This window comes from Bactrocera dorsalis, chromosome 5, assembly GCF_023373825.1.
Source record: "Bactrocera dorsalis isolate Fly_Bdor chromosome 5, ASM2337382v1, whole genome shotgun sequence".
Lineage (NCBI taxonomy): Eukaryota > Metazoa > Arthropoda > Insecta > Diptera > Tephritidae > Bactrocera > Bactrocera dorsalis.
The window spans coordinates 2,036,687-2,052,119 of NC_064307.1; the positions used below are offsets into that span (position 1 = coordinate 2,036,687).

Consider the following 15,433-nt stretch of genomic DNA (forward strand, 5'->3'; position numbering starts at 1 on the left):
AAACTACAACAACACTACCCATACACCCACATATTTTACATGTATGTATATATGCATCAAAAAATGTCTGTAGAATTCAAGGGTCATAAAATTTCTATTTACTGCCACTGTGGTGTCTATAAAAAAGCAACACACATTTTTCGCTTTCAATTTTGTGGCCTGCTCTCCAGCGTGTATTTGGTACATTTGCTTTTAAATTATTTATGCGGTCAAAGCATTGGAAATGGCACTAAATACTTGCGAGTGTATCGAAAGCCGCTTATGGGTATGGGCTTTTTCTTTCTGTGTGCGTGCATACTCAACGCAATACATGCACATATACTTACATTTGGCAGTGTATTAATGCAATGAAGCGCCTATTACTTTCACTACACTCCTTGCGTATACAAATCGATAACGGCATTTACATAAAAATGTTATTTCAACTTGCCAAAGGCCATAATGATGCCCGCCGAGGCCTACTACTGATGGTATTGGATTCGGCATCAGCAACTCGCACTGTTTGGTATGTCCAAAGTATGCCCGAAATGGCCTCTGGGAATTTTCACATTCTCCCGTTTTTTTTCTCTCCTTAAACTTGTACAGTGGTGGTCATTTAGCTGGAAACGATTTTTGGTGGTTCAAATATCGATGGAGATAAGGTGGAGGCGTTACCTATGCAGTTATGAACACAAAAGAAATGTGGTTCCAGATTAGTTTTCCGATAGTTGCAATTCATTTCCCATACAATACTTTGCATTCCCATAGATTTTTTTTTGGGTCTCCTATTCTTCTATGTACTTCCTGACAGCTTCTACAATACATAGTCATTGAATGGTGTTCCCAGTCTAATGGCATACCTGTAAATTAGACATGAACGTATTAGAACTCCTATTAGAGATTTTATGTCAATCCTTTTGAATTTTAGTAGTCGGCATTTATTATTTATCAGAAGTATATAATTTCCCTGTTTTCCTTGTTATGAGCACCCTCTGACAAAACACCACGGCTTTCTTTAGTTGCTTTGATCTCCGCTTGGGAAACACTTCAGGTGTCTGGTAGACCGAAGGCGATTCTGATATTTAATTAAACTATTATCTGGGAAGGAAAGGCAATATTGTTGGTTGAAGTGGAAAAAATGCCGGATTCATAAATAAACTACTGTCTATTCTATTTACATTACCAACACTGTATTGCCAGCAACTGCCCATCATAGGCCGACGGGACGATTTAGTTTGGCTTACAGCTCTATATGGACAGTGGTACAGGCACTCATTGCTTAAAAAAAAAAACTAAAAAGCGGAGCCCAACAAAATGTTGAAAATTCGGTCCTCATTGGCATTGTCACAGTAGTGGTACATGTGTGTTAGTGACTGCTTATCACGCATGTTTTTAAATACCCCAACGTGAACTTACATACTTTTAAGTCACTTCAACTTTAATGCCTTTTGGTGTGCACTAAAGAGCAGTCACACTTGCCAACTACTTGTGGACCCCACGTAGCTTGTGAATAATGTTCTATTTTGCATAATTAACTTTGTAGGAGCATGTGATACACTTCAGAGTACTAAACAACTGTGTTTGTGGTGAATATTATGAGGCAACCTCGTGACAGAAAGAGGTCGAGGTGCAAATAATTTGGTAAAATTAAATTTAATTGCGTTTGCTTTTTGAAGAAGTGAGAGAAATGTAAAGACAAACAAGCATTACTTTTATGATCTAAATTTAGGTTTATTTTACAATAATATCTGTTTTATTTTAAGAACCGTTCAATAAATGATATCAGAAGAGCAAGAACCACAAATCTGAAAATTTTTATTTAAAAAAAAATTCCTGATATTATAGTACAATATATAATATTATATTAAAATTCATATTAATTTTCTAAACATAACTTTTTACAGCCTGCGACCAATTTCCATGGATTACGAAGTGCTGGGAAAATAGTAAGTCGGACTTTTATATAAACTAATATAAAATTTACCGTCAAAAAACCACCAGAGGCTTTCAGCCCTACTAGGTACTCGAAACACCAAGCAATACAAATTTATTATAAACGTAAATATAAATAGAAACACTTAAGCTTCCTGCCTTTTAATTCCTTACCGCATAGAAAACATTTAAATTAATAATTCACCCTCATTTTTCATTCAAGTGCTCTTCTGTTTCATTGCACCAAGAGCAGAATATTATACACAAGTATCGTACATACCATTATATGCATGGTATAAAGATTACATACATACGACTATTTTGCTTATACTTGAAACTTTAAAGATTTTATTACGTTTCATTAATTAAATCATAATTTATTTATTTTTTATAAATATGCTTTATGTAATAATATTTTAAATTTGTAAATTATTTGGGAGCACTTCTTCTTTTACAGTGAGCTTTCAAACTGTTGTGAGGTTCTCCTAAGAGTATGCAATATATTTTACGACATTTTTGTGTTGTTAAATATAGATAACCACAGTTACCAGCTTCTAATGCTAACTTTTAAAAAGTACCAAAAACGTGTTTTCGGTAAAAAAAAACACAATTTTTTTAAATCAATCAAAAATTTTTTATACCCTGAACAGGGTATATTAAGTTTGTCACGAAATTTGTAACACCCAGAAGGAAGCGTCAGAGACCCTATAAAGTATATACATATATATTTTTATCTGTCTGTATATATTCGAACGAGTCCCTCAGTTTTTAAGATATCGTTTTGAAATTTTGCAAACGTCATTTTCTCTTCAAGAAACTGCTCATTTGTCGGAACTGCCAATATCGGACAACTTAAACATATAGTTGCCATACAAACTGAACGATCATAATCAAGTTCTTGTATGGAAAACTTTCACATTTAGCAATGTATCTTCACAAAAGTTGGAACAGGTTATTTTCTAAGGCAACAATGTAATCTCCGAAGAAATTGTTTAAATCGGTTAACTATATCATAAAGCTGCCATAAAAACTGAATGATCGGAATCAAATGCTTGCATGGGAAACTTCCTCATTTGACGTGGTATTTTCACGAAATTTGACATGGATTACTGCTTAAAGTAATAATGTAATCTCCGATTTTGAAAATTGAAAATTGTTCAGATCGGATTACTATAGCATATAGCTTCCATACAAACTGAACACATAGTTACTAAAAGAAATGCACCTGTGAAGGGTATATTAGCTTCGGTGCAGCCGAAGTTAACGTTTTTTCTTGTTTTTAATTAAGTTTGAATTTACTAATATCACTAAAACTAATATCAGTTTCATCCACTGTTACATATCGACGAAAATTCGAAATTATTTCTGGTACTTTTTAACATGTTAGAGCTATAGGACACACATATTTCTTTAAAGAACTTAAAAAAAGGGCTCTGATAGATGCAAAAAGTAAAATTACCTAAGAACTACCTTCATTATTTTTTTAGAAAATAAAAATAGTAATACTATTTAATAAAACCTTTTTCTATTGTGTATTTGACTCTTCTCCAGTGGAACCCAGCGAAGAAATGGTTTATCGCGTTACCAGCGAGCTTCTGCAAATCTATTGCGCACGACGCGTACGCATCTTCTATCCGGATATGCGCACCAAGAGTCAACTGTACACGAATGAATTGCGCAAAATGCACGGCAGTCCCTCCGATGTTATAGGCAAGTGACCCTACAGCTATTAACAACAACAAATACTGTAACAAATTTGCTCTTTCACATACCGCAGGCGGCTTACACACACAAACGGCGCAGGATCTGCGCGTTGAGGCACTGCGACGGCCCCGCAGACCGCCCAAATTCACACCTGGCGATCATTATGCGCTGCGCACGCCTGAAGGTATGCAACAAAATTCCCAAACAACCAAAACTGACTACCAAGCGATGTGTTGCGCTGCAGTAATGTATACTATATGTATACATACATATATATACTTAAAAATATGTACGCTTTTCACTAAAGACGCTTTAGCAGCACTCTTTTATTTACTTGCGCTCTCAAGCTACTTAGACACTTTTATACTTTTGCATTTTTCATGCGAAAGTTTTCCACCTGCTGCAGCTACAAGCATAGCAACGCCAACGCTTGTGTTGATGTTCGTTAATTTTTTTTCTACTCTTTATCCATATTTATGTATACATGTGTGTGTGTGTGAATGTATAATTTTGTATTGCATGTGGCACGCCTTGCAGAATGCCGGAACGAGCTAATACGCATGGGCAAAGTTATAGACAAATTAATAGAGCCAACATTGCGACGTGCCAGAGAGAACTTAAAACGCCAGGCCGAGGGTGATGGTGCGACAACAGCGAAAGCAACAGCAACAGCAACAAGAAGCAAGTCGGTAGCGGTATCAAAGCAAATGTCCAGCGCAATGGAGCGAGGAGCGGGCGATGCCTGCACGGAAAAGAAGACGAAGCGTTTAGTAAAAAAGGTGGGTGGACGCCGGGGGTGTAAGCGCAAATATTTGCAAAAGTATGCTGAGAACAAAGCGGCATAGGTAGCAGCTTCGAAAGTGCTGAAGTTATAAGTCGTTTGGCATGCAAACAACAAACAATAAAGTAAAGAGAATAACAAAAATATTATAATAATATAACTGAACTCTAAGAAAGTTAAGAGCGCACAGACAAAGGTTGAAAGAAGTTGCAAGCACTGTCACGCATTGCCTCACCTCTCGTCGCCGTTGTCGTAAAAGTATTGTTCTCTTAATTTTTGTTCATAACTAAGCACATACAGACACATATTAATATCAACTAATTTTATTTCTTTCCTGCACTATCTCCACCTGAATAGCAAAAGAAGAATCCCTGCAACCGCCACGATGCGATGCTGCGACCCTCAGACTTCCCCACCTTCGAGGACTACATGAAGTGCATGAAACGCTACGAGCGCGAGTAAGTGAAGACCAACAAAGCAAACATAAAAACGCCGCAAAACATTTGTGTGCGGCAAAACTAACAAACAAAAACAATTTTGTATAAAACGGCATATTGCAAGCGCCAAGCATAATTTGTAGTATTGCAGCTGAAGCCCGCGGCCATGTTGCATCCCGCCAAGTATTTACTTGCAAGCTCCTTCGCCGAGTGCGTGTGTGTGTGGACGTAAAATATGCTCATCTCTACGAGGGTGCATGTGCAACATTACCTCCGTGTGGCTCTTAATTAATATGGCGCTTGCCTTTGCATATGTAGCCCACGGCCCAGTGGCAACTGTTATGTAATGCCACGATGTAAGACACGTCAAGGCTCATTAAAATAAATTAACAAGAATTTGTATGCCCGCGTGCACATATTCTTCATTCACCGGACGTGGACGCATCTAATTGAGTGCCACCAGTTGAAAATATTTATTTATATGATGATGTAATGCTTATAATTATTATTCGCAGGAGATTCAAGTACATCGAAGGCTTGCAACCGGTCGATCCGGAGGTACAAAAGGCGGTCATACTGGCACGCTATGAGACCAAATTAAAGGAGGCTGAGCAAAAGTTTACACTGAAAATCGAAACGCGCTACAAATATCTAATGAAAAGTGTACGTATGTAAACAATATTTATTGATAAGTAAGTAAAGGCTTTAGGCTAAGTTACTGGGATTTTCTAGTAACTGTAAAAGTAGTCGGAATGCATTACAAAAACGACTAGATGTTCCCACAATGGAATTACTCTCCAGACTTAGCAGAGAAAGCAATCAGTTCTTGTTATGAATCCTGCTATTTTCATATTCAGAAATTGGAAGTATTATCCGATACTTGTTTATGTAATTATTCGGGTATCCGAAATTTTAAAAATTCGATTAATAATAGTTTTTCAGATAATAGTTATTGATATTTATCCATTTTAAGAAGACACCGTTTCTGATACGAATCTTGTTTGAGTTTGAGATTACTCCGCTCAGACATTCTTCTCAGATTCTAATAAATTTTGCGACTAAAGATTCTCGTAAGAAAAAAAATATATAATTTTTTTTTAAATCCATTATCAACTTGGAAATCAATTATACTTATGATTAATAAACGTGGTATCGCTTGTTTCTTCTATTATGAGCAGGTCTGTTTTCGTTACGTATTGGGACTTACTCCCGTGACAGAGACCACGCAGATTATATTGTGGCTGCTCTTTTGGGAAAAAATCTTCAACAAATAGAAACAAATCTACGATATATTGTAAAAGTATCTAGAGGATGTTTTCTCTTAGTAACTAAAGGTATTAAATTCAATATATTTCAATCTTTATTCTTATTCTACTTTATAGCAAGGTTGGGTTAGATGGCTGATCTCTCAAGAAGGCAAGGGATTGTTTAGACAGTTTTGTAAATTTAGACCTTTGTGAGTCCAATGAAACATCCTGTAATTAGATATCACAAATCTGTTTAAATGCCTTATTCCTATTTCCCCTTTTTTACTTGGATGCCTGCATATATGAGATCCGAGGTGTTTTAGCTTGCCAAAGCTGGATGTTCGAGGGGAAAGTGTTGAAATGAATATAATTCTTCTTCCTGCAAGCAACTAATGTAGCTAGCATTCAGCAAAATGTTCAATACTACCGTATAAATCCAGATTGGACAGTGTCCAGAAAAGTAGAACTTAAATGTGAACTTTACTGAGAGCGAAGAACTCACTAAACCTCTTATGTTTACCCCGGACCAGAAGATCTTTGCAATTGCGCAGATGCCAGGAGTTAAGTAACGCTTACTGAGCTGCTCTGAGAGGCAATAATCCAGTAGTGAGCCACAAACAGCCTAGGGAGATTAAATCCCTTCTTATTCTTCAGGTAGTGATATATCTATCCCAGTAAACAGTAAACTTATCAACAATGTAGTTTCTTGAAATACAGGGTGGCCAGGCACCTAAACAGTATTATCATGTAATAACTCGATGCCAGAGATAAGGGGGCTTCACTTTTCTTTACGAGTCTTGACTATACAGGCAGCGAGCTCTATACAACGCTGATCTACTATTAGAGTGGATACTTAATAGCCTGAAGGAGTCTGTTCTACGGAGGAGTAGATTTACTGCGACCTTTGAGGCAGAAAGCCCAAAACTTAAAAGGGTCAGCGGCCCTCTTCTCCAAAGACTCTCTCCCTCCCTTCTTACTGTTAGACTCTTTGTTATGTTTGGTGTAAACATAATATCTGGTGATACGCTGTAGTAGAAGCCACCAATCTATATGTTGTGTACTAAGTATGAAACCAGCACCTTTTTTAGTGATTGTCATAATTTGAGCTCTTCCGAGGTGGTGTTTTTTCTCTGTTAGCAATTATATACCAGTTAAGCATCTCTAATTATCTCATCTTCATGTTAATGTTATTTCACATATTATTATGTTACTACTATTTAATATTGTAATGCAAAATATGAAGTTTCTCTTATTCTTTGATGTAAGTTTAAGCTGAGAAATAAATTCTGTTTATATTAAGACTTTGAAAATTGCAGTGCATGACTTGGCCTTTAGAAAACTTTAAATTCTTTATATAAGTAAGTAATTGATAGTCTCAACTAAAAAGAAAGAATGTAACAGTTGCTCTTGCGTGACTGCTGAAGGCCATTTGCACCTGCAATTACACTTCACCGACCGAAGGCACGCACATGAATACATATATTTACAATTAGGATACAAAAAGAATATATTTACTTGTACTTACATAAGTAGGAACTATAGTAGCAAGCGGTACGTATGAATATTAGAGCGGATCGATTTACAGCGAAACAAAAAAGTCGCGGAAATGTTTTACGGATCATTCTTAACTTTACCCGAGGTGCTATGGGTTTAAGCCCGGTTTCGGGCCAGGGATTTGAAAGGTGAAATGAATTTTAGTTCTTTTGATTATTTGTCGGAATCGGCAAGATAAGACAACTATATCACATATCTTTCATACAGCCGATTATTCAGATTTTTTAAATTTCGTGTTCAAAATCGCTGGCTCCAAACCGGCTTTAGGCCCAAAGTCCCTCAAGCAAAGTAGATCAGAATGATCCGTTCAACATTTCCCCCATATGCGATTTTATAGAAAAAATCGACCCGTTTTAATGTATATACATACATTCTTATATAAATAATACGAATCTTGTTACGTAACGCTACGGTGAGCTGTGCACCAGCAGCGTGTTAAACGAAAATTTTGCTCTGTCATATTGTTAATTAGTAAAGTGCAGCATTTGATAATCTAAAGCAAGAGGAAGAAAGGAGAAATGTGTATGAATAAGAAAAAAGCTACAACAGCAAAGTTTTATAATTTATCAAATAATAATGCTGACACACGTACATAACCTCAAATAAAAATATATTTTTTATTTGTGTGTTTCGAAACACCTTGATTTATGCATACATCCATACTTGAATACACACACACATACTTATATACGTACATATTTCTGCATGTACACACACCATTTATCACAAATGAAAAAGCGCCACAAAAACAGCAACAAATCATTTTCAGAACAGCAAATAAACCGCTTTAATAAAATGCTTTATTTTCACTGCGTAATTCGTTTGCCAACACCTAAGTGGCGCACTTTTCAACAATAAACTTCAAACAGAAGGGGAGTTTAATTGGACGCCATAAAATTAAGAAGCGAATTAATTTTAATAAAATATTTTTTTTATTAACATATATACATATATTTATACAAGTATATATACATATACATATATAATGCGTATTTGCTTTTTAATAAGTAAATGGGCAACGAAAAAAGCATGAAAAATCATAAAAAATTAAATGATAAAACCACTTTGCACGCATCATCGCCTCAGCAGCCTGGTGGCTCTGAATTAAATGAAGTGGATAGAGCAGTTGATTGTCCGTTTTTGGTTTGTTGCATCGTAAAAAAACTTTATGAGCTAATATAAAATAAATTAACTTCACACGCCAGTGTATTATATGCCTTATTCATACATACACCTCTATATACTTATAAACTTTAAGTAAAATTCAGATTTCACTCACGCACTGTTTTCTAAGTGTTTGTGCGCATATGTGTGAATGTAACTGTAATTAACACAAATTCAACCGCATTTCGCAATTATGACGCTCAAAAGTAGGCAACACGTTTTTTCAAGCCGCGGTAGAAGTGGACACAACCGTAATGCAAAAACACAATAGTGTTATGTATGCGTGTAGGTGTGTGCATATGGCAAATTAAGTTAATTACTTTATATATTTTGCTGCTGTAAAACTGCGGTTACATAAAATAATTGAGACCTATACACATAGAGATATATTCGAATTAAAACTACATATCTCAGAGGTCATGTGAGAACACCTTGAGCATTTAAGGGCTATAGCCATTTGTGAAATTTCAGAATAATACATATAATATGTATCAAATATACATATATTTGGGAATATCACCATACGGTAAATTGTTTCGGAGATATGGTCGCATTTGTGGGAAATTTTTAGCTTAGCGTAATAGACCGTCAAAAGTTTAAACGCCTTTACCTCGAAACGATGTTTTCAGAGTCGAAGAGAAAAGCTTTCCGAAACGGCTTGAAATTTTTAGACGATCTTCCTATATTTCGATATATGTTAGTTAGGTAGTGATCAAAGGCACACGATGTTTGATAATAAATTCAATCTTAACTCAGTCTGACATGTAAATTTTTTCACAAAAACCTCTTTTTTGAGATGCCTGCATTTTGTCGAAAATAAAAGCTTTGGTGTGTTCTTCGATCATTCGTTGTCCCCATCTTTAGTAATAATAAATGCGGAGCCAAATAAGGATTTGTGATAACCTAAAGTAAAAAAAAGTTTCCTCAAAGCCACACACCTTGTTTCGGAGGTCCTACGGCAGATCGGCTACATGGTCAAGATAATCCAAAATGTTTCAAAATTAATCACCGACTATTAAAGAACATGAAATTTTGTAAATGCCCATTTTTTTAATTTTTTGTATAAAACAATACGTCTCGAGCAAAATTCATAAAAATACGCGGTTTTTTCTGACTCGGGAGTGAATATAACCCCTTAAGTTGGTATGTATAAGCCTTATTAGCAGTGCTACATATGATGGCAATGCGAACCTGCAATATTTATTGTCAAATTAAACAGCATTATAGCCTTAAAGTATGCCATGGCAGTTGGGAGTTATGCGAAAATTTTATAAAATAACTTGTATTTATATTTTTCAAATTGACATTACTTTCTATTAACTTACTAACAGCAAAATTTCCTCAAATTAATCTTCGTTCACTCGCCGCCATTATACATTATTTAGCAACTCGTTTAACATTTTTGAAACTTTGTAACTCTTACATAATCAAACTTTTTCTATACTTCCTTCCTTTCACTTCTCCATTGACTTGTTATTTTTCTTTCAGATCAGCACTTTGAGTCTGGAAACATTTCCCTCGCACTTGATTAAGAAAGTTTGGATAAAAATCGATCCGCGCAAAACATTTTTACAGGAAATTCATAAGTATATCTTACGACAAGAGGTGCGTTGGCAGATAATAGTTGCTTAAGTATGTGTGTGTGCGCTGTGTTTTGTACACTAGTATCTCAAGTTAATTGAATTTGATATTAAAATTAAAGTAGGTTAACAACGAAAACCATAACAAACATAAAAAACTGTAGAAAATGACAAGAGAATTGAATTGAAAAAGTTGGTTATCATTCAGTTTTTGGTTATTTGCGATACAGATAATGCAAATGCATACAATTTACTTTAAAATTAAAAATTTAAGAAACATTTTCAAAAAAATTAAAACAAATTTCGAAAAAATTATAAAAAAAAATATTTTAAAAACAAATTAAAAACATATTAAGAAAAATTCAAAACAAAAATTAAAAAAAAATTAAAAAATTTTCAAAAATAAGTTCAGAGACAATAAAAGATAGAGGAAAAAATAATGAAAATTCGTAAAATTCTTAGGATAATTTCGAAAAAAATTTTAAAGAAAAAAAAAAACAGAGAAATTTATTTTCTCAACTCCCATTCAGTCTATTCTAAATGCATATCTAGCACTGCTGCAATATATATAGAATAAATACAATAGAGTATATTAAAAATCTCCTTCATTTTCCTAAGGCTTATCCGTTCCACTCACACCCATCAATTCTAATAAAATCCAATGACAATACTCGTTTCTTTTGCTTTTATGTGCAGAAACTTTGGCCAGAAATTTATCCGGAGGTCATACTGCTGGATTATCTCTTCAATGGCGAGCGTCAAATTAATGCCACTGTCGCCGTCTTAATTATATCGTGCATCATAGATCTGCAGGAGGATTTTCGGTATTACGTGAAACGTAACTTTCTGCGCTATCTGCTCAAGTAAGTGAATCGAAGGGGTGTCTTAGCATACCGAAGGGCATGTGAGCAACTGATAAACGAAATTAGTTATAAAGTAGTTCATTAGATTGTGTCCACACGTAAGCACCAGCAGCCACATGGAAAGATAGCAGACTATGTAATGTATATGTACTCGTATGTAGTTATATGTAGTCGGCATCACAAGCTCTTACACTTGGTATACAAGTATAACAATAATTAAGCTCAGTGGCGAAATTGGGACTTATGCCAAATGGCCGAAGACCGAAGAGTTACTTAGTTTGCTTGGCCAAATGTGTAAAGTTTTAGTGTTTGACCTTTACGCTTGCCAAATGCCACTAGCCACCAGCCACTGGTTATTCAACAACTAATTCACCCACTCGTTGCTTTCTTTCTTTATTATTAGTGGCTTTATTTTAATTCGGTTCTTACTTATTTGCTTTTTATTTTTTATAGATCGCCTTTGGAACGCAAACGTCTGCAGTTGGAAATGGAGCCACCGGATTTTCCGCAGTTAATCATACGTGGTCCAGTGCCATATAAAGTGAATGTACAGTTAGCACGTAATCGTCTAGACCAACTTTTAATGGTAACACATCCCATTATAAGGGCACTCAACCAGCTGTGGCATCAGTTGTGAGTATACTTGGAGACTATATTTAAAGAAAAGTAAGGGGAAAATGTTTTTGCAATGATAGTATTAGCAAAGTAGAACTCCTTTAGAGATGATATACAGATAGATAAAAAATTAACGTCTCAACCCTGAACAAAAAGCTTTTATATTGAGGATATTTTCTTTAAACTTGAAACTTTTTGAATTATTTTCGATACATCACGGGTTCTAGCAAAATAACTTTTTTTGGGGACCGTTATTTTCATTAAATATCTGAGGCGATAAAGCGGTGATTTGGGTAGGCCCTGCCTTGCTCTCTATTGCTCAGTGGGATATGGGTATGATTTTTATTGGATTATATCGCTGATATTAACCTCAAATGCTAAGAATATGTTGTCAGACTAATTGACTTATGAACTGAAGGATTGCCGCTGATATATGAAGGAATTATTTATGTATGACACCATGTATGAAAACAATTTTTTTAGCTCATCTATTTTCGAAATTTGTTAACGGACGGCTCTGCATTTGTTTGTCAGAACTACATATCTTATATTTCATTCCGTAGATACAACGATCTGGTTGTCATCGATGTTTCGAAGATCTTCTTGCGCGATCAACCCATGACAGCCGATGAAATGATAAGTTTTGTCGACGAGAGTTGTGAGGTTATACGCGATGTGAGTATAAAATCGACTACCTTGCAATGAAACTGAAACAAAAAAAAAAAAAATCACACCAATGTAGTTGCTGTTGAATGACTGGCTGCCACGCTGCGCTGACTTGGTGGATGTTATGCGTCGTACCTGGAAGGATTTGGTGCCGATGAATCAGCGATATGGTGGACGCGCCGCCGTGCTGTTCAACTGCGTGCATGCGCTCATGTCGCATCACTTGGAGGGCCTGATAACGCGTAGCATTTCTGTGCTCTACACCAACCTGACGCGATATGAGGTGAGTGTTTTGTTGCTTTTAAAGCCTAGTTTTACTACCATTTTTAAATCTTTCAGGAGGGCAACGACATCGAACGCTATCAAATGTACGATAAGAAACTCCAACGTCGTCCGCTGATGACACTGATTTTCTCCGTGGTCGGTGCGCATTTTGATGATCGCACCGATGATCGCGACGACACTACACCGATCTATAAATATGATGAGGAGGACGACGCCAGCCCGTTTTACAAACGTCCCAGTATTTCATTTGAATTGGTTCGTAATTATTTGTTGAGTAAAATTTTATTATTTTATGCTAGCTTTTGTTTCACAGAGTCAACCTGAACTGGATCCAACTTGCGAATTCGTGATGAAAAATGAAGGCAAATTTTTCGGTTTTCCATACATAAGTGAGCTGCCAGAGTTGTTTACTCATATATTCAAGAAAATATTACGTGTTGGCTATCACATACCTCGTTTGGAATACTTCATGTCGAGAGGTAAGCATATACTTTTTATATTGAAGGGTAGGGTGTGGACTCCAAAGAAAGAAGTGAGCTCAAATTCATAAACATCTGCAGCGGAAGTGTGTTCGTTATTGACTCATTTATTTTATTGAAGATTTAACTTAAATTATACACTTAATACATTTTTCATATTAAATATTTGATATTACTTAGATGAAAGCACCCTGGGTTATTTGCATGTCGTCGAGGAGTCGCATTGTGATATGAAGCGTTTGTATAAAAATGTGCACAGAATTGTCGAGAACAACTGGAGTGGCCTGCGTGTCTATTTATATCCAATTTTCAAATACTACTCTGCATTATTCACGAAGAAAATGATGCCGATTGTCGAGAAGTTGTTCACACAAAACATTGTTCCTGAATTGGTGGTGAGTACTTACTTTCTTGAATTTTGGTATTTTAGAGGTTCTGAACCTTTTACGTTCTTTGCGATTCCGAGCATATAAAGGTAACTTTTAATATTAGGATCTTGAGCTTTACTCTTGATAATTTAACGGCATTGCAGAACTCTCATAATTGTTGAGCGCGGCGAGGAGAGTCGATTTTTACTTGCCCATCTGTATATATGACAAATAAACGCTCAGTTTGTGCGATATCGAACTGGAGTTTTGCATATCGCTCATATGTTCCTTCTTAAGAAGCTCCTCATGTCTCGGACTCGTCGATAGCTTCCACTATTCTATTGGCTGTATATGTGTTCCAAATATGAACTCAAGCATACTTTTCGATAAAGAGTTCCGCCACACCTCCCTCAACATTTCTTCAAACCCGAGGAGCCTTATTTCAGTAGTCTACCTTATCATATATACCCTTATTTAAAAGTTATTTACTCTAATTAATGACAAATTAAGTTACAAACTTCAAAGGTAATTATGCTCAATAACTGTAATTATAATGAAATGATAATATTTACGAAATATTTAAAAGACTTAAATCAATTTAAAGCCACCAGCTATATGAGTATACATAAATGGCAACAAGCTCTGCACAGCTCAACCCTTTTGCTCGCTTAAATAGTTCAAAGAACTTTAATTAGCACTCATAAAATTACACCGTAATGTGAATCTGAATTGGGCTTGCGGCGCAACCGAATCACACTGATTTAAGTTTCATGTTAAACCATCGACTTTGAACGGCAATGACTGACATTAATTACATTTTCATCAGAATATTAAACATTAAATTATCAAGTTTCAGCATATTTTTGTATTATTTGAACATTATTATTTTATATTTTTTCATTTTCAATTTTTTTTTGGTTTTGCATTCGCTGCAAACTGACACTGCAAATTTCTATAAATTGATGCATAATGAGATTTTCAAAAAGATCACAAGATTGACGATAATGATAGCGCTTATGAAATTTACTGATGAACATATTGACAATGACTGTGATGAGCTCATTATGCATTCATATTTGGGAAAATAAAGTAAAATAAAATAAATAGCAAAAAAAGGAAATTATTCAGCAACCAGCTCATATGTTGCAGACATAGCTAGGTACATACAAACACACGTGTATTGCAGCCAACTTGCGCGGGTGCAACAACAGTGTTGTACTGTTGCAATATGCTCGCGAGCACAAATGTGTGCTACACACATATACATACATATTTATGCATATAGTATGCGAAGTTGTGCAATTTTGTACGGCGAACTCTGCTGAATTTCGCTGCAGGAAAACTAAATTAATTATTATACTTTTATTTGATTAAATTCATTGATGCGTAGGATTAAAATTAAATTTTATTATGACGCACTACCTAACGCTTTGAGACTCATCAGCGAGTGTAGCTTTTCGTTGGTAATTGGTTGACGCGTTGCAACACCAACGAATTTATTTGTGCGCGCACACACACACCGCCGAGTAAGGACGTTCAACTTTCGATTGCTTTTGAAAGCTCAAAATTATATAATATTACTGATTCAAAAGTCGAAAGATTGGATAATATTTTTTCACAGGTGACGAGGTTTAATTTCACTGGTGACTAAATTCCATTCGCGAAACCCTGAAAAGTAGCGTGTAGCGAATTGAACAAACAACTACTGTAAAAGACAGGTAGACATAGAGAGAGAAGAGCACATTCTCAAGCTATATTGTTAATGCCGTGTTTGTTATT

At 35.5% G+C, this 15,433-nt stretch overlaps 1 protein-coding gene across 2 annotated transcripts in view; it reads left to right on the plus strand.

The window, feature by feature from the left end:
• The window catches only part of LOC105232710 (dynein axonemal heavy chain 3), a 100,236-nt gene that overhangs the window by 2,378 nt on the left and 82,425 nt on the right, over positions 1-15,433 (plus strand). For both annotated transcript variants that reach the window (XM_049457490.1, XM_011214492.4), the window contains exons 3-16: positions 1,884-1,925; positions 3,463-3,621; positions 3,689-3,799; positions 4,153-4,394; positions 4,754-4,854; positions 5,349-5,496; positions 10,287-10,403; positions 11,075-11,241; positions 11,695-11,874; positions 12,420-12,531; positions 12,599-12,805; positions 12,862-13,062; positions 13,121-13,286; positions 13,467-13,681. In XM_049457490.1, the coding sequence (XP_049313447.1) occupies positions 1,884-1,925; positions 3,463-3,621; positions 3,689-3,799; positions 4,153-4,394; positions 4,754-4,854; positions 5,349-5,496; positions 10,287-10,403; positions 11,075-11,241; positions 11,695-11,874; positions 12,420-12,531; positions 12,599-12,805; positions 12,862-13,062; positions 13,121-13,286; positions 13,467-13,681 (2,168 nt within the window). The remainder of the gene's footprint in view (positions 1-1,883; positions 1,926-3,462; positions 3,622-3,688; positions 3,800-4,152; positions 4,395-4,753; positions 4,855-5,348; positions 5,497-10,286; positions 10,404-11,074; positions 11,242-11,694; positions 11,875-12,419; positions 12,532-12,598; positions 12,806-12,861; positions 13,063-13,120; positions 13,287-13,466; positions 13,682-15,433) is intronic.